We start from the raw sequence: 24,015 nt of genomic DNA on the forward strand, positions 1-24,015 counted from the left end.
GTAATATAACAGCTGTGTCTGACCTCACTGCTGCATTCATGAAGACTTCACAAAAATATTATCTCTCTCTCTCTCTCTCTCTCTCTCTCTCTCTCACCATTAGTGTCCTCTAAGGCCTGAATCATGTCAGGGTCCAGCGCTGTGCTGACCAGCATCTCCACATAACTGCGGAACATCTCTCGCATGGCACGGTTGTTTAATCCACTGCGCACCAAGCCTGTAAGAACACATTTAAGGGTTAAAAAATTTCTAAATGTATTGACAAACACACACACACAGGGCTGGCCCACCCTTTATTTCTCTCAGATTTCAATATAATCACCTTCGCTTTATTTGCAGCAGCCTCAGAGCATCTTTTTTTCATGACATACTTTTCTAAAGAGAATTTACAAACTGTGTGAACTGTGTAAGACCTGAGCATGACGTCCACAATTAAAGTAGCTGAATTCACAATTTACCTCAGTCTACTAACATTTGGGCACGTTGGGGCAGTTTCCCCAGACAGGGATTAAGCTAGTCCTGGACTATATCCTCCTTTCAATCCAAGGTCACAATTCAGAATGCCGTGTAGTCCAGAATTAGGCTTTATCTCTGTCTGGGAAACCACCCCAGTGTGTATTTACAGCAGGTTTACCACTATTTGCCATTATCAGCATCTCATCTCAAAGTCAGACATGACAGGTAGATTAATGGGTTATTTCAGTGGTTCCCAATTTATTTCTGCAGCACCCCCTTTTGTATTTAGATTATTTTTTCAACACACAGATGCATATCTTTTGCTACCAGACTCCACTGGAATTTGTGCTAAACATTGAAATTCATACAAAACAGCAACTTCTTACTGAACAAAACAAAATAAACTCAATCACTTTTACAGTACTTAGTACAAGTGACATGTATTATATATCTCATTCATTTGTAAAAATAATCACTGGGTTATTTCATAATAATTATATTGGCTGTATTTGTGCGGTAGACATTGTGATCCATCCATTATCTGTAACCGCTTATCCAATTTAGGGTCGCGGGGGGTCCAGAGCCTACCTGGAATCATTGGGCGCAAGGCGGGAATACACCCTGGAGGGGACGCCAGTCCTTCACAGGGCAACACAGACATTCACACCTACGGACACTTTCGAGTCACCAATCCACCTGCAACGTGTGTTTTTGGACTGTGGGAGGAAACCGGAGCACCCGGAGGAAACCCACGCGGACACGGGGAGAACACACCAACTCCTCACAGACAGGCACCCGGAGCGGGAATCGAACCCACAACCTCCAGGCCCCTGGAGCTGTGTGACTGCGACACCTACCTGCTGCGCCACCGTGCCGCCCACATTGTGATCCTTGGTTCCTAATAGGGATACACCAAGCCGACTTTTTCAGTTCCGATCCGATAAGGATATATATATAAACTTTGCGTATCGGTCAATACCCCATACCGGTCCGATACCATAGCTGAATTAATAAACTATATACCTCACATCTTGGGAGAGACTTAAGCGTAAGGATTGACTTAAACATTGCTAATGAATATATTAACAGAAAATAACAAATGCCTTGTGCCCAGTGATTTCAGACCCGGACCCACTGCGACCCTGAACTGAATAAGGGTTATAGGCAATGAATGAATGAATGAATAACAAATTAACACATAGCTATAAATGTACTGAAATGCTATTTATTTGTCACTAAAATTGTTAAGGACTGTGGCACAGCATTCAAATTTAAAATATAAAAGGGTCAAACTTCTTAGAATATATTAAAATAAATAAAATATATCAGTCAAAAAAAAAAATAAGTGGCTTCACTTTGTCAAACACATAAAGAGTAATGAACCTTATTTTTAAATATTTAGTGTAAACAGAAATATAAAATAAAATCTAGCAGCTGAACCTGAGAATAAACCAAAAACATGGTCAAATACATTCAGTGCTCAAACATTGTAAACATGCAAACATTTAAAAAAATAAAATGTAGCAGCTGAAAATGAGATAAAATCAGTAGCTTAAATAACTTGAATTGAAAGTGAATTTATCCGATACCCGATCCAGTTAATTTTGTTGATATCGGGACCAATATCAGATCCTAATCCCTAATATCGGATCGGTGCATCCCTAGTTCCTAACATCTCCACTGTAGAGAAATCGGGGTCTTTAAATTTCCCTGCTGTCTACCATCTCATATCAGATCACTCTGAATGACTTTGTTTATGTTGTTTCTGAAATTCAGCGCATAATAAATGAATACTGTGAATGGGGCTGTGAATCCACCATGATACTGACTCAAACCTGCAGTTTAAGGTGTTAAAGGAGTGATCTGTCATCTTTACCACTACAAATAACAGAAACAGTATTCAAGAAACTCATTATTATATTTCTTTTAACTTTTTCTATAACGTGCAAATCATATGAGACGAAGAATCTAATTGCTCTGTGGTCCCTGAGTGAACCAGATGATGCTGTATAGAGCGGGTCCCACACATGTGGGCAGCCATGTTTAAAACAGGTTCAATACACAATCTATAATACATCTACGCCATTTGGTGTCAGTGTAAAATGGTTTTACTTTGTGTTGTTATACACACACACACACACACCTTCGTCCTCGCTGGCTGGTGATGAGTCGGACTCAGAGGAGGGAACTTCAGGAACTTCCTTCAGCCACTTCTTCCTCTTCTTAGGCGGAGGTTCTGCTTTAACTTTTACCGGTCGACTCCGAGCTCTTTCTGTTCTCTTTTCTCCTATTTCTCCTCCTTTCTTCTCCTCCTTTGCCCTCCCTCGCTCTGCACCTCCTCTCCTCTCCAGCTTCTCCTGATTCTGCCTCTCCTGGAGCTTCTTTTCCTTTTCTCTCTCTTTCTCCTTCTCTTCTCGCTCCCTCTCTCTCTGCTTCTCCCTCTCTCGTTCTCGTTGATTCTCTCTCTCCCTCTCTCTCTGTTTCTCCTTCTCTCGCTCCCGCTCCCTCTGCTTCTCCCGCTCCTTCTCCTTCTCCCTTTCTCGTTGTTTTTCCCTCTCCTTTTCTCGCTCCCGTTCCCTCTGCTTCTCCCTTTCCTTCGCTCTCTCCTTCTCTCTTTGTTTCTCCCTCTCTTTCTCCCTTTCTCTCTCCTTTTGCTTTTCTCTCTCCTTCTCCTCCCTTTCTCTCTCTCTTTGCCTCTCACGCTCTCTTTCCCTCTCTTTCTCCTTCTCTTTTTCCCTTCTGTCTTTCTCCCTCTGCTCTGCTTCTCTTTCCCGCTCTTTTCTTTCCCTCTCCTTTTCCCTCTCCCTCTGTTCTCGCTGTTCTCTCTCTCGCTGCCTCTCCCTCTCTCTCTCTTTCTCTCGCTCCTCTCTGTCCACTCGGGGTGATGTTTGGATAGGGAGTGTAGGCTTAGGGAGGGACTGGCGCCTGGAAATAGGAAAAGAATAAAAACGTCCATTGAAATAAACTGATACTTTTCCTAACTTTATTAACCAAACAGTCATAAAGATGTCTGTAAATCCTGACATTTCTGCCAGTCTGCTTTTTAAACAATATTTGGTAACTTTCCTGGAAGAAGTATTGGAGATTATGAAAAGAGTAAAGAATATTTGTCAGCAATAAATCATAGAGTGTAGATAAAATAAATCACACATGTAAAGCTGAGACTGTACTGATTCACTATGAGATATAAGCATTAGGCCGATATAAAAAATGTGATGCAATGAATGTGTATGTGATTCAGTGCCATAACAAACCTTTCCTGAAATAGCACTCTCTCACACTATTTTACGTGCAATTTTAGCCATGCATTTTCTCCTGTGGGACAGTAGACATATCAGAAAAAAATGGTACTGTGCCACATTTTGGACCAATCAGCAGTAATTTACCTGAGTGCAATTCCAGCTCTGTGCCAGGGTTTCCGCGAGCACACTCGGACATAATCCTTTTTATTCACATTCTCCAGGAACTTCACGTAAAGGCGCTGATATCGCATCTTTGCATCTCCAAAGTAGCCCAGATACTGAGTGAGAGAAAAGAGAAATTAGGAGGGTGTGAAGAAAAAGAGAAAGAAAGACACAGGAAAAGAGTGGAATGGGAGAGAAGGGAAAATAGTAGTTTATTTATGCCTTCATTGCCAGCTGGAGACAGGAGCAGTCCACAGTGGAGGGAAAGGGGAGAGAAAGGGCTCCTGACTGACCGCTGGGGGAGCTGGAGAATGGAGAAAATGCAGGACACTCACGTTACTCGTGGCGCAGAACTGCCGCTGGCCATCCTTGATCTCTGGGGCAAATTTCTGCAGCAGAGCTTTCTGCACTCTCCAAATCGGAGGAGGCTCTCTTCCGGTCTGTAGAGCCAGCTAGAGAAAATGGAAGAAGTGGGAAGGAGAGTGGGAGAATAAGTCAGAGACTGAAAAATCCCTGTCATAAAAAAATGCATTAAAAACATACACCGCTGCCAGGTTTGTAACATGTACTTTGTCTCTTTAGCTGTGTATAAAATAAAAGCAGCAGTGCTGAAGGGACTCTGATTTGGCGGTGGTGTGTTAGCGTGTGTTGAGCTGGTGCGAGTGGCTCAGACACAGTAGTCTATCTATCTATCTATCTATCTATCTATCTATCTATCTAGTATGAAAATGTCAGCTGATAAGAAAATATTTTCATCTAATAACCTGTATCACTGATACAAACCTTATTCTTTCTACATTTATACTACCATTTTAGAGATACTAAGTTCAATGCAGTTTATGACAACCACAGCTCATAGAGGACAATGTAATCTTAGTACCAGGGATGCACAGCTGGAATTTTTTTTAAAGATTTTTATTCAAGACATGCTGACAATTTGTGGGTTTTATTACATGAATAAGGTTCAATTTAAAGTTGAGATTCATTGTTTAATTTACTAAAAAGGTATATTTAGCAGGAAATGCTAAAAGAGAATGTTTTTGTCTAAATGACAAGTAGAAATGAACCTTGGTAGAACAATGCCTGGTCACTAGTGGGCGCTATTGATTTTAGACCATGGCTAATACATGGCTTGCAAATTAGGTGTTATTCAGGTAGCAGAAACAAAACAATAAAATGTAACCATGTTTTTAGCATTGGTTGAACAATAACTGCCATTTTTTGCTTCATGAAATCTAATAATACAAGATAATCCTCACTATATTATGCTAGGGTCAGAAATAAATCATATTCATATTGAGGTTGTAGTTAAATTTATTACATTTCCTACTTTCCCAGAATAATATTGTAAACCCAATTTCTGTGAATCTATTTTCTTAATTTCTTAACACAACAATCTTGGGATAAAAACCCTTATAGGTCCTCTTTTAAAATTATAAACACTAAGTTGATTTTCATTGATAAATGCTTGGTAATACATTACTCATATGCTGCATATCGTCACTCTCCAATCAAAAACATGTATCTCCAAAATAGCAACTTTACAGCAGAAGGAGAAATCTTAACCTGTAAAAGATTTTATTCCAAATAATTTAGCATTTTCTGTTCATTTGTACACAGTGTGAAGGACATCTGCTGAGTTTAAATGATGTAGTAAACTAAAAATTGATAATAATGGAGATATGTGTTTTTGATTGGACAATATTTGGATTCAATTTTGAGTTAATTAGTAAAATTATCTATCTAAAATAAATACAATTGTAGTATTGCCTGTAATTTAGCTAAACAATTACGAACTATAATAGAAAATTATTATCCAATTAAAGAAATGTAATGTCCTATAAGCGTTTCAGTAAATGTTTGCATTATATTAAATGCATTATCAAATAGCTATCAAGCTAACTTAATGAAAATAACACAGGAAAAAAAATATTTCAGTGTCTGACTAATTTTGTCAGAGATTATAATTGCCAGTTCTGCAAAAAAAATACCAGAACAAGACTAATATGACATTTTAAGTAGCTATATTATGTGTAAATTTATTTTAGCTGAAGCCTAGCTAGCATGCTAATGGTAATGACAGCAATTTTAATTTTAAGGTCTGACCCTCTACTATCACATATCTAATTTGTTTTTTTTAATTATACTGTTTTTAACCTTTTTAGTTCTATGTTTATACTCTTTACCAAGTATAAAATCCTTATAAGCATTCCACTTTTATTTAAGCTTTCATTCCTTCATTCATTCATTCATTCATTATCTGTAAGCGCTTATCCAGTTCAGGGTCGCGGTGGGTCCAGAGCCTACCTGGAATCAATACACCCTGGAGGGGGCGCCAGTCCTTCACAGGGCAACACACACACACACACACACACACTTTTGAGTCACCAATCCACCTACCAACGTGTGTTTTTGGACTGTGGGAGGAAACCGGAGCACCCGGAGGAAACCCACACGGACAGGGGGAGAACACACCAACTCCTCACAGACAGTTACCCAGAGTGGGAATTGAACCCACAATCTCCAGGTCCCTGGAGCTGTGTGAGTGCGACACTACCTACTGCACCACCGTGCCGCCCAGTTTAAACTTCAAAATTCATATTTTTGAGTGTGAAGAGTGTTTTTTTTTTATTTCTGGTTTACCTTGAGGGTCCCGATGTCTTCAGTGCGGACAACAAACTCATCCCTCTCTCTGAAGATCCCTTCTCCTCCACTCTCACTGTCCTCATCCTCGCTCTCTCCTGCAATGGCAGCATTGTCCTGCTTCTTGGCGAGGTGGAGAGAGGTGATCTGGGGTGTGGGGGCATCTTCTGGTGTTGGAGGAGAGGGAGGGGAGGGCTGGGGAAGCTCTACTGGAGGAGGAGAAGAGGATGATGGAGGAGTGGTAGATGGGGGAAGAGTAGGAGGTGGTGGAGATGGAGAAGGGAGAGCAGGAGGAGAAGGGCTTGGAGGGAGAGACTGATGGAGCAGAGGAGCTAATGGAGGCTGGGGCTGGGGTTTTGATGAAGGCTGTGGCGATGATGTTAGTCGGGGTTGTGATGACAGCTGTGACTGTGGCTGTGCTGGCGACGGAGATGGAAGGGGTTGTCTACACTCCTCCTCTTCCTCTAGGACAGGAGGAGGTGAGGGAAGAGAGAGAGGAGGTGGAGGAAGAGGAGATGGAGAAGAAGAGGAGGAGCTTTGTGGAGAAGGAGAAGGGAATTGAGGAGAAGGTGGAGCAGGAGCAGGAGGAGGTTCAGATGAAGAATCTGAGTGAGAAATCGCAAGAGAAAAGGGTGGGGGGTGTTAAAACTTCAAAACTTTTGCATCAATGGTTCACTTGTCATATGATCTATAGTATATATTAAAATAAGATTAATATAAAAAATCACAAGAAGGTATTTGTTAACGTTTTATTATTTATCCCTAATGTTCGATTAATGATTTAAATGGGAATTCCTGAGTCAAATCTGTCCACTGTGGTGGTGATTGGAATCATTCATTCATTGTCTGTAACCCTTATATAGTATCAGGGTCGCGGTGGGTCCAGAGCCTACCCGGCATCACTGGGCACAAGGCAGGAACGCACCCTGGAGGGAACACCAGTCCTTCACAGGGCAACACACACTCACTTTTGAGTCACCAATCCCACCTACCGATGTGTGTTTTTGGAATGTGTGAGGAACTCAAAACACTCAGAGGAAATCCATGTGGACACAGGGAGAACACACCAAATTCTTCACAGACAGTCACCTGGAGCAGGACTTGAACCCACAACCTCCAGGTCCCCACTTGCTGTGCCACCATGATGCCCTGACTGGAATCAGACGCCTTAAACATACAGAGCATCTGAACATAAACAAACCAGAGAGAACAGCATTTCCTCACAATCGTAGATGTCCCTTTTAAAAGTTAATGTCTCTAAAGTGTGCTCACAGAAAGTTATTACATGAAATGCACAGCGAAAGACTGGCGTCCTGTACAGGGTTTATTCCTGTTGGCCCTGTACACCCTAACAGACATAGAATATTGTTATGACTACATCGTCAATGCTACACTGCTAATGTTGGAAAGACTGTTTCACAACAGTTTTGAGAAAAATTCTTAGGTCTAAATCACATTTTTAAAGTCATTTATAGGGGAGATAAAATTCTGGGGTGTTATAAGGCAAATTAGTCTCTCCGAAAATAGATCCTTATTTTTATTTTACATACAAAACATAAATATATTTTCCTAGAGGTAAAACATTTTATGACTAGTAACTCATTCGCTTACATACTAACATAGTACTACTAACATACACACACACACACATATCCATACATACTCGTATTAATTCATTAATCTGATCATTCATTCATTCACTCACTTCCATCCTCACTCATTCTTACATAAATACACATTCGATGATTTACTCACTCGCATACAAATTCATTCACTCAATCACATACGTATTCACTCAATCACTTGGAAAGACTCACATATTAATTATCTCACAGAGGAAAGCCAAGCAGACACGGGGAGAACACAACAAATTCCTCACATATAGTCACCCGGAGCAAGACTCGAACCCACAACCCTGGAGCTGTGTGACTGCGACACTACCTACAGCACCACTGTGCCACACCATAGCCTTTCAATCATTCTCTAACTCCCATTCTCGCATGCACACTACTGTTTCTCAGGTACTTAACCACAGTGAACATTGCACAGTGTTCATGTCTACAGTGAGGATAAAAAAAGCTGAGTTGGTGGGTATCAATGTGCCATTTTGCATCAAACTTAATCAAAGCCCATGTGTACATTTGGAACTGTACTGTAATCTGTGGAATTCATCTGTGGAAGGCCTTAAAGTCAAATGCACACTCACCATCGCCTTTGGGATCATCTGGCATCGCATAGTCCTCCGTCTCCTCTTCATCTTCCTCTTCCATCTCTCCGTCTTCTTCTACCTTCTGCTCTGCAACTGCTTCTTCTGCTTTCTCTTCCTCCATCACATCGTCCTCGTTTTCGTCCTGCTGTGAACTTTTAGGCTCTGTCTCCTCCTCCTCTTCCTCCTCCTCTGGCTCCTCCTGCTGCTCCTGCTCTTGCTCCTGATGGAGACACTCCTTCTGTTCCTCAGGCGCAAGAGCAGTCTCTACGCTCTCCTGTGTCTCCAGATGCTGATCCATGTCCAGGGGAGATACAGAGGCCTCATTTTCATGTTCATGTTCACCGTGAGAGTGTATAAGAGGCTCTGTTTGAGGGGGAGGAGGGGGCGTGTCCAGTGGGTGGTCCTCTGGACTGGGTGGGGTCGGAGTGTGTGGGGGCGGGACCGCAGCCAGGCTGTGGGGTGTGTCGTAGAGAGCGGAAATGGCAGAAGAGATGCTCTTCTGCAGGTCCTGGTTCTTACTCACAGAGTCTTCCTCATCAGAAGAGAACGAGGGCAGAGTCTCCAGGTTCCTCTTCAGCTCCTCATCCAGACGCTTGCACGGCGACGGGCAGTTGCTAAGGGCCAACCCTCCCTCTCCCTCACTCTCTCCTCCAAACGTCGGGGGAGGAGGAGGAGGTGGAGGAGGCGGAGGAGGAGATAATGGACGGATCCCACCTTTCACCGAAGGGTCATCTGAGGGGGAGCCGTCCATGGAAGGGACAACAGGAACCTGCTGCTTTTTTTCTGTTTTCAGGAAGTCTAGGAAAGACGTTATGAAACCAGATTTCAGCTCAGGGGTCTTCTCGTCAGCCTGAGAGAAAAGGGGGTGGGGGGGCAAAAAATAATAATTTGGAACTGTCAGTTGTTCTTGATTTTATGAAAAAGTGCTCTGATGAATAGACCCCACCCACACACACAAACACACACACACACACACTAACACACACACTGATCAGCCATAACACTCTCACAACACTCATAGTCAACTGAGCGTATACATGCATTTTGTAGTTCTACAGTTACAGACTGCAGTCCATCTGTTACTATACCCCTGGTTCTTCAAAGGTCAGGACACCCACAGAACCACCACAAAGCATGATTTGAGTAAAATAAATTCTTTGGTTAATGGACTATTCTTATTCCAGATTCGACGCTATGGTGTTTTAAACTCCCGAATCAGTGCTGTGTCTGATCCACTCAATAAAAACTAACCACATCAGTGTCACTGCCCAAATTATTATTATTAGTAATTTGGGCAGTGACACTGATGTGGTTAGTTTTTATTGAGTATATATATATATCCCCCACACACACACACACATATATATATATATGTGTGTGTGTGTAAGAGAATTAATAGTAAAATGATAAGGATGCAGATGAATTACACTGGAAATATTTCAGTATAAAACTGCAATCTGAAGTTAAGCATTTCCGGAGATGCATTTTTTCTGTCTGCGTTCTCTCCCTCTGTGTTAGGTGTGTCTAAGGGGGAGGTAGTACACCTTACTGAACAGCAGGGGGGCTGGATGACGGTTACTATGAATGAGTAACCGTGGCAACAGCTACCCTGGCAACAGCCAGCTCTCTCTCTCTCTCTCTCGCTCACTCTCTCCCTTTCTTAGCATTTTTTTAGGGACAGGGCGATCACGGCAGTCTGTCAATCATCTCAGCCTCAGAACATACTACTCCCCCTAGTGGAACTAAAAGCACGAGTACAGCGAGGACAATGCATCTCCTCTGAAATAAACCTGGAGGGGAGACATCAGGCTTCCAACATTTTCAGATATTGCTTTGTATTCGTTTACAATCAAAATATGTAATTGCATTTCTCATAACGTTCCCCCTAAATTATTCCTTGCATCAAGATATTGCATATGCACCACGTTGTATTTATTCATTATTCACCATAAACTCAACAAGAGCTTGAACAAGTGCCTTACTGAGCTAGACAGTTTTTGCATGGTAGCCCAGGCCTCTGGGGTCAGTTCTTCATCCATGTCTCTCTCCCAGGGCATCTGTGAATGAACCATAGATAACACAATATTACATATGCAATAACTAAAGCTATCTACACATTACACCACCCTGTTCCTAACTCCTTCCCTCTCTTCTGAGGTTACCTGTTGCTGAGGCAACAAGAGCAATTTCACAAGTACAATTTTGCACAAAGGCATAGAGAGAGGGATCTTTTGATTAAACTTTCACCATCTTTAGGTTCTGAAAAACGGATGGTCTTTATGTGCACAGACTGAAACATGTTTTCTTTTTATTTCAGTTCATGCACTCTGTGCAGATTGTATGTTTAAAATTTCCTGAAAATAATAAAGGGGGTTACATCTAAACTCGCTGTGAAGGTCACAGAGGATTATTTCATAAACCTTGCTATAGCTTTTTAACACTGACATTATTCTCTGCTTCAGACTGACTCAGTACAACACACAGATGTAAATACCAAAAAGAACAGGTGTGGGTTTCAGTACATTAGAATTACATTAGAATGTGATTATTACATTACAAACAAAACCCAGTATACACCATTTTATTATTTTACATTTTTGACAATGACTAATAAACAGAGTTTGATGACATGATGAGACACATAAAATCATTTAATATTAAAAAAATAATAATTCAGTTTTACAAACAGACAGGGCTCAGTGTCTTTACTAAATCATCAGAACTTCATTTTCCTTTGATTTTACAGGCCCTCAGCTAAAAAAATATTTAAAAAGCCCTTATCTGAAACACACTAGCACCCGGGTGTCTCTCAGCCTGAAAGATAAAACTGCAATTAAGGGGAGGAAAAAATGATACTCTGTCTTTCTCTATTTTATTTACCTCTTGGTCCTTCTGCTTCATCTTTTCTTGAACTCGGTTCAGGTCAGCCCTGTTCATGTCCAGTCCAGATGTGGGCCCAGGGCTCAGGCCTAAAGATGGAGCAGATCCCACTGAGCCATCAGACAGAACTGGATCCGTGCTCGACAAGGAGTCTGTCCTCAGCAGGGAGTCTGATGAAGGCATGGAGGGAAGAGGGAGCTTGATCTAGGATTGGGAAAACAAAGAAAGCTGCCTGTATGATATTCTGAATTATTTAAAGAAGCAATAAATCATATTTAACAAACAAACACACACACACACACACACACACACACAAAACAGACATAAGATAAAAGTGATGATTATTTTCACATTTTTATCGATAATGTGCAGAGATGAAAAATCAAGCTGCTATGTAGTCCCTAAATGATCTGGTTTATGCTCCATAGAGTGGGTCCCCCACATTGGGGGGACCATGTGTAAAATAGGTTTAGGACAGAATGTCCTAACATATATGCAGGCCACTAGGTGTCAGTATAACAACAGTATGACCATAAACCTCTTGAATCTTCTACCTCCTTCCCTCACCTTTATAGGTTTGATGGGCTCCTGATACTGTTGTTGGGGCTGATGTTGTTGTTGATGTTGTTGGTGCTGTGGCTGCTGTTGATGATGTTGCTGCTGCTGTTGATGTAGATGTTGCTGATGGTGTTGTGTGTGCAGGTGTTGCTGTTGGTGCATGTGCTGCTGCTGCTGTGTTTGGAGATGCTGCTGGGTTTGAGGATGGTGGTGCATATGTTGCTGTAAGTGTTGTTGTTGCTGTTGTTGTTGTTGAAGTTGTTGTTGCTGTTGTTGGTGATGGAGAGGAGGTGCTTGCTGATGAGGCTGTTGATGGTAATTCTGTCCTTTGTTCATGTCTCTATGCATTTCCAACATGAGATCATCTTTCCTGCCACGACCCCTTCCTCGACCACGGCCTCTCCGATTCTCACCGGCACCAGGTCCCATCAGGCCTCTGCAATACGGAGGCTCTGGTAATGGACGGATACGGGGTCTTCCTCTAGGCCGTGGAGGGCCTTCTCGTTTGGGTTTGGTGGGCTTTCTGCCCCTTTTCTTTGGCCCATCGTGTGGAAGTAGCTGTGGGGGTGGTCCGAGAGACGGGTACCCTGAGGGGTGGCAGAAATCCAAGTCACTCATTAGGGGACTTAGACTACCAACCCCAGAACCGCCACCAGACTTTCGGCAGCTAGACACCAGGTCAGGTAGTAAATCTGGAAGTCGTCTACTGTTTAGTCGAATGTCAGCAGGGACATCTGCTTTATCTTCATCGTCCTCAAACTCATATTCCTGGGCGTATGTTTTCTTAGTCTGTGGTTGAGAATTGGGGTCCCGCCGCTGTTTCAGAAGGTGAAAAGAGCTGGTTTTGAGTAGTTTTTTGGGTCTGGAAGAACAGAAGATAGGTGTAGTCAGCCCCCCTGTTCCAGATCCACCTCCTACACCAGCTGTTCCCATCATTTTATTCCCTGTTCCATCTACACCAGAAGCTGCCCCACCCATTCCAATGCCCGGGGTCTGAGACTGGATTAGCCCCAGTTGCTCTGTGTTCACAGTGGATGGGAGTTCATGGGTTTTCAAGGAGTCCAAATCTAGATGCATGGTCCCGTTGCCAGATTCAGAAAGACTGTGACAGTACTGACCATACCCTTGGTCACCATGGTGACCCATCATGTCATACCCACCTGCCCCTCCAACCGTCTTAACAGATTCAATGCCGTCTTGAACGTTCACCCGGCCTTCAGACACCATGTCCTGGTCTCCTTGTCCTGCACCTCCTCCTCCTGCACAACTTGACTTATAGTCCTCATGGCAGAACATGTCCTCCATTCCTGGGAAAAACGAACGGTCTTCATCTTGTAGAAGAGAGTCAGGGAAACAAATGGAAGTCAGAGGCACAAACCTCTGCTGCTGTTGCTGCTGGTTCTGTCCCTGACTCTGTGTTGGTTTCCCTACCGGACTTTCTGTGTCAAACTGGTGCTCTTTCAGCTGATCTAGCTGTGCCTGGCCAAGCTGAGGCTCGGGTTCCCTGGGCTGGGCCTGGGGCTGCAGCGGGGCCGAATTGGCTGACATGTGGTGAGCGTGCTGGTGAGAGTGTTGGTGATGAGGGTGGGACTGTGGCTGGTGGTGGGCATGGGGATGCGTGTGGTGGGAAGCCATATGGTGCAGATGTGTTGGGGTTGACATGCTCAGGTTTGTCTCATTCAGGAAATCGAGTTCTGAAGGTGTTTGCTGGGGATGGTGGGACTGGTGGTGTGAGGGGATCCTATGTTGCTGCTGCTGCTGCTGCTGCTGCAGCTGTTGTTGCTGCAGCTGTTGTTGCTGCTGCTGCTGCTGCTGTGGTCTATGATGCTCGCCGGTGCTTCCATCTCCACCGACAATCCTTTCAGTGGGCCCTGTACCGTCACGACTGTTAGTCCTTGAGAGTGACCGCTCAAGCATATCTAGCTGTGAGACAGAACTCTGACTTGGCTGGCTTTGGTTTCGCTGTGCTTCATGCCCATAGTGGGCCTCCATCGCCTGGGACTGAAGCTGGAGCTGAAGCTGAGAGGCCTGCGGCTGGTTTTCCACTCCCCCGCCGCTAGTAGTACCAAGACCTCCAGCTTGTCCCATTAACGTCTGCTGGCTCATAGAGTGCTGCTGCTGAGGAGCCTGTTGAGCTTCCATTTTGTTACGTGTGGTGTGAGAGAGAACAGACTGGAGAAGGTGAGCCTGCTGAGGTTGCTGAGTCTGGTCAGGTGGTGAATCCATGTGGGAAAGGGACGTCTGTGACTGTCTCTGCTGCAGATCTGGAGTCTTTCTCAAATAGGGGAGCTCTGAGGGATCTGGAGCTTTCTTGAGGTCCAAGTGGGAGTGAGACAGAGAATGCGGGTGCGAGTGCTGTGTGTGTTGGGAGTGCCCTGTGTGGGAGGAATGCGAAGAATGATGCTGATGTTGGTGTGTCTGGTGGCTGTAAGGGTCTCCTCGGCCATAATGGACCACTGAGCCAAGGGAGTCGTGTTGGTGAGTGTGAGGTGCATGGGGATGAGCGTGAGAGAGGGAATCCATTCCCCCTCGTCCTCCGTTTGCCCCAGCTCCAGGCACTGATCTGTCAGTCTTTGCTTGTTGCTGCTTTTTGAGAGACATCTCCAGCTGACTCTCTGAACCAGTATTTAATCCAGTGGTGCTCGCTGCACCAGGATCCACATTATTGGTGGCATTGTTGGTGCGAATGACACTTTGTAGATGGTAGCGTTCCTCAGAAACCTTGTTCAGCTCATAGGCAGACATCCCTTTTGCTCCTTCTCTACTTTGGGACACAGACTGGGACTGTGGCTGCTGCTGGGAAGGAACCTGTGGTGGCTGTTGCTGAGTGTGGTGCTGAGAAGGCGGAGGAGCTGGACTCTGAGAGTGCAGTAAGTGCTGAATAAGAAAATCATCGTCGTCTTCCTCGTCCTCCTCTTGGGGACGTTCAATGCTGAGCATATCAGACTCTGACTTGGACTTCGGTGGTGCTGGATGATAGGACTGCGTTTGTGGCTGTGGCGCCCTCGTGTCCGAGTATCCCTGTGGAGATGCAAGGAAAGCAGGAGAGAGAACTGAAGACAGGTACTTGGTACCCCCAGTTCCTCCTGGAGACTGTGCAGGGCGAGTCGGGGCAGGGGAGTGCAATCCTGGGCGAATGATTCCAGAATTACTTGAGGGAGATGGGCTGGAGTCTGGTAGGTGGTATGATCCTCCACCTCCACCACTTGCAACACTGTTACTGCTTGCACCTCCACCCCCTGAACTTCCCCCTCCTGAGCCAGCACCACTACTCGTTGCACCTGTACCCCCTCCAGATCCAATAAGAGCAGGCGAATGTCCTGGACCCCCATAGCCCATTGAAGGGCTTCCTGCTCCTCCAAGAGAGGGTGGTAAAGAACCATATCCTGATTCAGAACCATACACAACCTCGGCTGAAAACGAACGTCCTGTTGCTCCGAGACCTCCAAAACCTTTTCCTGACCCCCCAGGCCCAGAGCTCAGATCCTGGGCTTGCGGAGAGCTGAATCCTCCATAAGGTTGGGAAAGATGGGAGGGCTGGGGTTGACTTGGTGAATATGATTGTGAGTGTTGTTGCTGTGGTGGGGTTTGGCCAGGAAGCCCAGCGACAGGTTTAACAGGAGCGACAGGAGAGCCATATGTGGAAAGGCAGGGTTTGGGAGGAGGCTGCTGTGCTGCAGAAGACGACACAGGAGGAGGTGGGGGAGGTGGTGGAGGAGGTTGGGGTGCAGGTTGTGGCGGTGGCTGCTGTCGTGAAGGAGCCGAGGAGGAGCTGGACGAAGCACTGGGGTTAGATGAAGCAGAGGAGGACGACGAAGTGGAGGAAGCTGAAGGAGGTGTGTGAGGTGTTCTGGATGATGAAGAGCTAGAGGATGAGTAGCCACTGCTTGAACTAGAACTCTTGCCTGTTTTGCCAATGCCACTTCCTGTGGCTGAGGAAGATGTGGAGGAGGAGCTATATGGAGGCTGGATTATGGGACGGTAAACTTGCTCTGATCGAGGTGAGGGTTTGGGGTCAGATGATGGGCTCTGGTCACCCAGAGGACTACAATTCACCCCTCCGTGCCTATGGTGGGAGATCTGTTGGTAGCCCGAAGCTCCACAACTAAGATAATGTTGCAGGGGGTGTGGTGTGGAGGAGGACAACTGGGATTGTGCAGGAGAAGGTCTCTGGTAGTGCTTAATCACACTGTCTTGCCTAGGAATGGCTCTTTCTTGGGAGGAAGGGGGCTGTGGTGGTCCAGGCGTTGAGGAGAATACAGAAGCATTGTACAGCTGGGAGGACTGGTCTTGTAGCTGTGAGGAGAGCAGGTTAAACTGGGGGGGAGCTAGGTGGCGAGAGGAGGAGGATGAGGACGCTTGAGCTGAAGGAGGAGCGTTGGAAGGCTCCTGAGCTCCTCGGTATGCTGCTGCTGCTGCACTTTGAGACGAAAGGAGACGGTCAAAGCCCAGGCTGGACTGTGAGGGGGTTTTTATGTGCAGCAATGGGTCGTGCGGTGATAGGAGGCCATTGGAGGTTGGGCTGAATGTGGGGGTGTCCTGGAGAGACAACGATGAGGTTACTCCAGGGAAGGAGCGCCCTGGGAAAGAGGCAGGGTGCTGATATGCCGACAGGGCGGAGGAGGAAGGGAAGGAACCAGAGCCAGGCAACGCGCTGGAGATGAAGAGCTCCGCAGGGGCTGGAGTATGCATTGCTGGAGTGCGGAGACAGAAAACAAACAGCAGGATCAACAGGTTAAAAATACATCTGTGTAAACATGTCTATTTGCCATTTAATAAATGACTGCAATCAGTGTATTCATCCAGTAGAGAAAAAAAAGAGATGCGGCACAGTTACGTACCAGTCTGCCATGAGGGGGTACGGAACTGAGAGAGGAGGGAGGAGGCCGAAGGGGGAGGCTGTGGACCTCGGGACTCCAGAGCGGAGATCAGGTTCATGACGGAAGCGTCAGGTCCTGAGGAGCCAGCATGGTGCAGCCCAGCATCAAACAAGCCTGACAGCCCTGGGGGACAGGGACAAGAGATACTCATTATACTGAAATGAGGAGAGATGACTCAGATGACTCAGAATGCTTCAAATCAATGCTTACTTTGCAGCAATATTGGACAAATCCCAACAGGCGCATAAGAAAATCAAGGCAGACAAACAAGAGGGTGCCCCTTACCTAAACTCCGGCCAGCTGCACCCCAAGCTCCGCCCTGTCCAGAGCTTCCTGGGTGATGATTGGTCGCATAGCCCTGCAGGGGGTGTGCTGTGGCATATGCTTGACGATGGAGTAGTTCTGAGTCTGGATGGGAGGATCTGGAACTCCCATACATCAGACTGAAAGAACAGGAGAGACAGAAAATGTATGTGAGTGAGTGCAGAATTACTATGCAGACAAAAGAGCTTCAGACTGCTTGCATATAATTAACACTTATCTGATAAACTTCAGCCTAACTAGAGCTTGCGATACTCTAAAACATTACAGAACACCCCCCACCCCACCCCACAATACATCCTTGCCCTTAACACAGCAGTAGAAAGGCGGGTTGGGCAGTACTCTTGGTAAATCCCTGTATAGAATATCAGCTGACCCAAGCTCTGCATTATCCTCTTCTCACTAGAGCCACACACAGATTAGCTGTTTAATCAGCCTATTCGCTTCCATACCCTCCCTCTCCCAAATAGCCTCTGGATCTGACTACATCCCGACTGCTTTACAACAATGCACATTCTCATTATCCTAGTGCACACACTACCTCTTCGACCCCATACAATGACCAATGATGTCTTAGGGGACAACATTAACCTCCTCCTCCTCAGAGAATCAGTACTGAAATGTACAGTGGTGACCTGCATGTAGGAATGGGTGATGCGGCAAAAATATATTAAGATGATGAATTAATTACATTGACATCCAATTGCATACAATGCCTTTCTAGAACCGCGCTCCAACTTCCACAAATGTACAGCATCCACCCGGTCAATGCGAAGCCAGTGTGTTCACCACACATCAGCTATTAGGTAGAGGGGAGGTGAGGGAGAATGATTGAGTCAAGATGGGGGGTGATTAGGAGGCCAGACGTGTCCACAGTGGTAGATTTAGCCTAGCGTTAAGGTCACAGCTCGACGATTTTTGAGGAAATGCCAAGGGATTTTTTTATGACCTCAGAGAGTCAGGACCTTTATGTCTCATCTGAAGGATGGTATCGTGAAAACTACATTACACTGTGTAGAAATGTTATCTTTTCCATATACATCATTATAAACATCGAATGTAATTATCTAAGGACATGAGGAAAATCATATAAGCACAAATAAAATAACAGAACGCTGCTTCTCTCCATTTGAATAGATGCAGGAATGCACGCCTCTTGCTGCAGTGTGAGGTATGCTATGATTGTATTTTTGCAAACGTCTGAAACAAATAGCCCTTGAAAAAACATTTGGTACAAAACCATTACATTCACTGCATTCCTGAAAGTGTTTTTAGGAAATTAAAATTGGCATTACTCCAGTGAAACCTGCATTTGTAGGCACGCATGAGGATACAGGAACCATGTTGATAGTGGCAGACATTTGGACATCCTCTACAGATTCTCAACAGCTTTTCTGCTGAAACCCTGGACACTGTTATTCACAGCGATTGGCTGTAGCTGGGTGGACTGTCAGCCAATCAAACGTCTTGCTGGCGTCTTTACAAACTGTTGTTCCCTTTCATAAGAGTGGGCCGTTGAGCTGACAATAGTGGTTAGGATGTTGCTGAGGTGAGACAGAGCGCTCATTGATAAAAGCTCTCCTGTGACTGAATCGCCGTGGTAACCCCCTCCCCTTCATCCTCAAAAGGCTCTTAATGTGAGTACAGCTCAGTTTAGTGCAGATCCACTCTGAGCCCAGTGCCGTGTGGGAAGCCACAGACACCACACACTGAGCAAGCACGTGGTGAGGGGGTGGGTGTCATTCAATACCACCAGCCAGTCTATCTTTAAACCAAAAGAGAAAAGACCCAGTTCACACTCGGATAAGTTTATTCTGCAGTGTGCTGTCCAAAAAAAGCACAGTCTGAAATTAAACCCAGGGTGCATATGGTTATATTGTATTAATCAAAACTGTGCAAAAATAAATCCAGCTCAACTAAGCCCTGCATTAACACTGATGTCCATTAAAGTGGCACAGATCCAAAAAAACTGACCGGAATCAATTTTGTAAAAGCAGTTAATTGCTTAAAATAGTTCAACAGTAAAAGTCATTTTTTACAATAAAAATTATGATCTAAAATGTCCAAGTGTGATAATGGAGGTGAGTAGACAGGATGCATATGCTATAGTTTTTGGGGGTTTAGCTGCAAGTTTTCATCAGGCCAGGTAAGTGTCAACAGGCAGTAACTCAGAAAACAGGTAAATCTACAGTCAAAACAGGAGAGTCAGAAACAGGGATACAAGACAAAATAAACAACACTCAGAACACTGGTAACCTACATAGCAGATTTCAGAAATATTTGCTCAAATACACGGTTTTAAGAAGCTAATGAGTCTCTGAGCAGCTGCAGGTGTGAGTCATTATCAACTGTCTGCGCAAAGAAGATGCCAGAAGAGACAAACAATGACAATAAGTGATTATCAATTACATTTACAAACCTATATAATAATATTTTAAATAACTATTTAATAATATTACATATGCTTTTTCTATAAATTGACACTATCAACATGTTTTGTAGTCCTTGGATTGATGAGATTATGCTCCAAAGAGCGGGTTCCCCAAAATAGGGGCTGCCATGTTTAAAATCAGTGTATATTTGATTAAATATGTATGATATTCGAAAAATGCTGAATATTTAAGCAATATTAGGATACTGTGAAATATTATCTGTCTATTTTTTTAAACTACATTACGACATACGTTTATTACCAGGTTATATTTCTCCACAAATAAATGTAGTCTAATTTTCCACACTGCAAGGAATTTGGTGTGTTCTTCCCTTGTCTGCGTGAGTTTCCTCTGGGGGCTCTGGTTTCCTCCCAAGGTTAAAAAACACACGTTGGTAGGTGGATTGGTGACTCCAAAGTGTCCATAGGTGTGAGTGTGAGAGTTAATGTGTGAGTGTGTGTTGCCCTGTGAAGGACTGGTGCCCCTTCCAGGGTGTGTTCCTGCCTTGTGCCCAGTGATTCCGGGTAGGCTCCGGACCCACCGCGACCCTGAACTGGATAAGGGTTACAGTCAATGAATGAATGAATGAATAATTTTCCAGTTAATGAATGTCTATTTGTTGGTAACAGTGGATAGAGTCCTACGCCAAAGATTAAGTACTCCAGGTCAAACTGCTCACTTTGCTGATAAAATAACTTAAATAAGTTCTCTACATGTCCCCTCCAGGGTGTATTCCCGCCTTGCGCCCGATGATTCCAGGTAGGCTCTGGACCCCCCGCGACCCTAAATTGGATAAGCGGTTACAGATAATGGATGGATGGATGGAAGTTCTCTACATGAGACAAACATAAAAATGGCATTTCTTTTGCAGTTCATGCTCTACTAATCCCAGCAGTAACACCAATGTCCATTACATTTATCAACGTGTCTTAAGCAGGGACGACTAAAACAGGTCCTGAGGGGACGCCATCTGGGAGTTTGTCTGTCTCTCTTAAGCAGACACTCATCTCCGAGGCTGGACACTGGTGTAATTAACTGGATAAAAGCTCTGATGAACTGCGGTAAATGTTTAAATGCTTGAACAAAGAGAGCACCAAACTCACACATGGCACAAACAGCAGATGGAGCTGGATAGATATCTTTATACTTAGCTTAAATATTAAATATTAAATATTTCTTGTCAAAGACACGCACCAATCAAACTCATTTTAGCCTTCTTCAGAGTCAAAAGACTATAAAGGAGCATCTTAAAGGAGCAATAATCCATCTTCTTCAATGGATCTTCTTCAAATTGAGTGAAAAAGACCTTATACCAACGCTTATAGGACTAAATGTATCAGAGGTTCTGTCCTAAATTTATTTTAAACATGGCCACCTCTATGTGGGGACCCACTCCATGGAGCATAAATTGGTTTCAATCAAAGATGAAGAATATATATATATATACTAAAGATGGCTTTTACATTGTTTGCTACTTTTTGTGTTAAAAATCATTTATTTCTCCTATAAAATTTTCTACAGGTTAAAAATGACCATACTTGGCAACTACTTCAAACGGTGAGGTCAGTGGGTTATTTAGGCAAGAACTAGTTTGGTTAAATGCATCACAATTTCAGAACAGCTCATTGAAAATCTGAGCAGCGGACTGACAGCCAGATGCTTCCTCAGCACCAGAATGCCTTCTCTTAAATAATTAACGTCTCCCAGCATTCTTTTCGTCAATCGTGAGCATCCATATACATCCGAGCCATTCCTCTCTGTAGCCTCTGAGGTCTCTCACTGGATCAAAGTGACTGTCATGTGCTAAAACTCATTAAGATTGACACAGAGTTTGATAGGAACCAGACCATAATTGGGTGCTAATCCCAAAGAGGCGGTCTGGAGGCCCTGGAGGAGTGAGAGGACTGATCTCAGGGGAATAAGGGAATTGATGGATGTATTTTATCTACATGCTCTGGCAAAAGACAGCATGATGCCATATATATTCTTGTAGTAATACCAATATTGAAACACTATTTGTATTTATTTGTTTTTAAATGTCATGAAATTGAGCAGACAGAGAAATTGCAGGCCTTTGTATAAATTTTGTATTTTTCATATTTGCCCATGCTGTGTGTAAATGCAGAAGCCTACATTTACTCGCAGAAAAATATGTCATTTGTTTATATACATTTACACATACAATAATAATAATAAAATGCAGACATGTTAGTACAGTAGCTCAGCATCTTCTAAATATATAACTCTTCTAGGACCAGAAATACACACACACACACACACACACATATAGTATCATTTAGTATCAACATAGTATCATTTGATATTTGATTCTAAACAACAGTTTAATGCAAAAAAACATCTGCCGATATTATTCCCATACAAACGTGATGCCAATAATTGCTCACTTTATCCAAAGTCTGTACTAAGGCTGTACAATAATTCAATATTAATATATAATTGCAATATAAAATGTTTCAATAACAATTTGATTTTTAAACACATTTTCAGTATTTCAATATACACTATTTACAACATCTGTCACTGACTGACCGTATTTACAGGGTATTTGCAGTTCAGCACTCATTTTGAAATTTTGTGTAAAAATATTAATATTGACAAAGCCAATTGGTTAATTTTGATGGTGATTGTCACGCCCTGGCCCTGGCCCTGGCCCTGTCCTGTCTGTTTTTCCACACTTATTTAGCACATGGCTCTGTTATTGTTTTGTTTCTGTCTCCACCTCTGTCCAATTGTCCTCAGGTGTTCCTTGTCTGTATATAGTCCCTTTGTTTCACTGCTCCCTTGTCGGTTCTTGTGTGCATAGATGTGTTTCTGTGTTTACATGTATCTACCCCGGTTCATGGCTGTTTCCTATCAGTCCTTGTTTTACTCTGTTCAGTTTAGTCCCGTCTTTATTCAGTCTGTCTGTATTACCCGTGTTTATTTTGCTATTGTTTTGAAAATAAAATTTCTTGCATGTACGTCCGCCTCCCTCGTCTGTACTGCCCAGCCGTGACAGTGATGTCATATTTCTTAGTTCGTCTTGGAAGTTTTTCAGTGGATTTTATACTGTTCATATTGATATCGCAATTATATTGCATTTAACAAAATTAAGAAATATATCATGATATGACTTTCAGTTATATTTTCCAGCCCTAGTCTGTACTAACCCCACAGAATGAAATACACAACCAACAACACAGCCTGATTTGTTATTTCAGGCCAGGTTTTTTACAGTGGGGATTTATTCAGATTCAGTGGTTGTTTCCTGTCAGTATCCAATCCAGGAATTTCCAATACTCATCAATAGAGCCACATCCCCTCTAGCTCCTACCCTGCCTTCCTTCTTCTCACATCTCCATGCCCTTTCTATTCCTTCACTTTTTCTTCACACGACTCCCTTCCAGTTTGTCCTCTCACTTTTCCAATAGGTTCATCACCCTTTGTGATCATGACCTGAGTTAACCCTTCCCTTACCTACATTGATCTGGTGGAGCCTCTGCAAGAGCACCTTTCCCATACTCTCTCCTAGTCCCATTCTTTTTAAAGCTTCCTCACTTTCGGTCCACACCTTTCGCCAGTCATTTTTCTCATCTCTCGTCCTCTCTTTCCATCCAGTCTGTGTTAATGGGATAATACATCTCAAGTCTGATGGACAGAGAGGACGGGAGAGAAAGACGGAGGTCTGAAATAAATGGCTCTTGGCTCAGACCTTTAATTGGTACAGAACCGTTACATTGAGTTACCTTCCTTTGCAAAGAAGGGTTCTTTAAAGGAATTAATCATGGCTTTGCATCAGGGAAAACCTTTATTCAGAGATGTGAAATAGTATAATCTAATATTTACTTTAACATTTTACAGTGCATTAGACCAATAATGGACTGATATTTTTTGTTCTACTCCGGAGGAACAGTAAGCTTAGGGGCTGCTGGTTTTCTACACCACAGTTTCTACGTTTCATTGCATCCCTTCATTTATTCATTCATTCATACATCTTCTGAAACCACTACTTTATAATCAGGATCACTGTGGATCCAGAGCCTACCCAATATCATAAACAAACAAACCCAGGAGAAAGGAACCACACCACACACACTCACACCTGTGGAAAATTTCATACCCTCACTCAGTCACTCACACACTCACCCAGTCACAAACACCAAACAACATGTATTTATTGGACTGCAGAAGGGAACTGGATCACTCTGGGGAAACTGACACAGACAAAGTGA

The 24,015-nt window shown here is 43.8% G+C and overlaps 1 protein-coding gene across 2 annotated transcripts in view; it reads right to left on the reverse strand.

The window, feature by feature from the left end:
- The window catches only part of prr12b (proline rich 12b), a 32,773-nt gene that overhangs the window by 3,241 nt on the left and 5,517 nt on the right, over positions 1-24,015 (reverse strand). For both annotated transcript variants that reach the window (XM_066642933.1, XM_066642934.1), the window contains exons 2-12: positions 17,316-17,473; positions 16,992-17,153; positions 12,160-16,844; positions 11,593-11,796; positions 10,695-10,769; positions 8,710-9,562; positions 6,504-7,108; positions 4,196-4,312; positions 3,843-3,976; positions 2,600-3,381; positions 98-217 (exon numbers count right to left, since the gene is read on the reverse strand). In XM_066642933.1, coding sequence (XP_066499030.1) covers positions 98-217; positions 2,600-3,381; positions 3,843-3,976; positions 4,196-4,312; positions 6,504-7,108; positions 8,710-9,562; positions 10,695-10,769; positions 11,593-11,796; positions 12,160-16,844; positions 16,992-17,153; positions 17,316-17,473 — 7,895 coding nt within the window. The remainder of the gene's footprint in view (positions 1-97; positions 218-2,599; positions 3,382-3,842; positions 3,977-4,195; positions 4,313-6,503; positions 7,109-8,709; positions 9,563-10,694; positions 10,770-11,592; positions 11,797-12,159; positions 16,845-16,991; positions 17,154-17,315; positions 17,474-24,015) is intronic.

Source organism: Hoplias malabaricus, chromosome 13 (assembly GCF_029633855.1).
Source record: "Hoplias malabaricus isolate fHopMal1 chromosome 13, fHopMal1.hap1, whole genome shotgun sequence".
Taxonomy (NCBI): domain Eukaryota; kingdom Metazoa; phylum Chordata; class Actinopteri; order Characiformes; family Erythrinidae; genus Hoplias; species Hoplias malabaricus.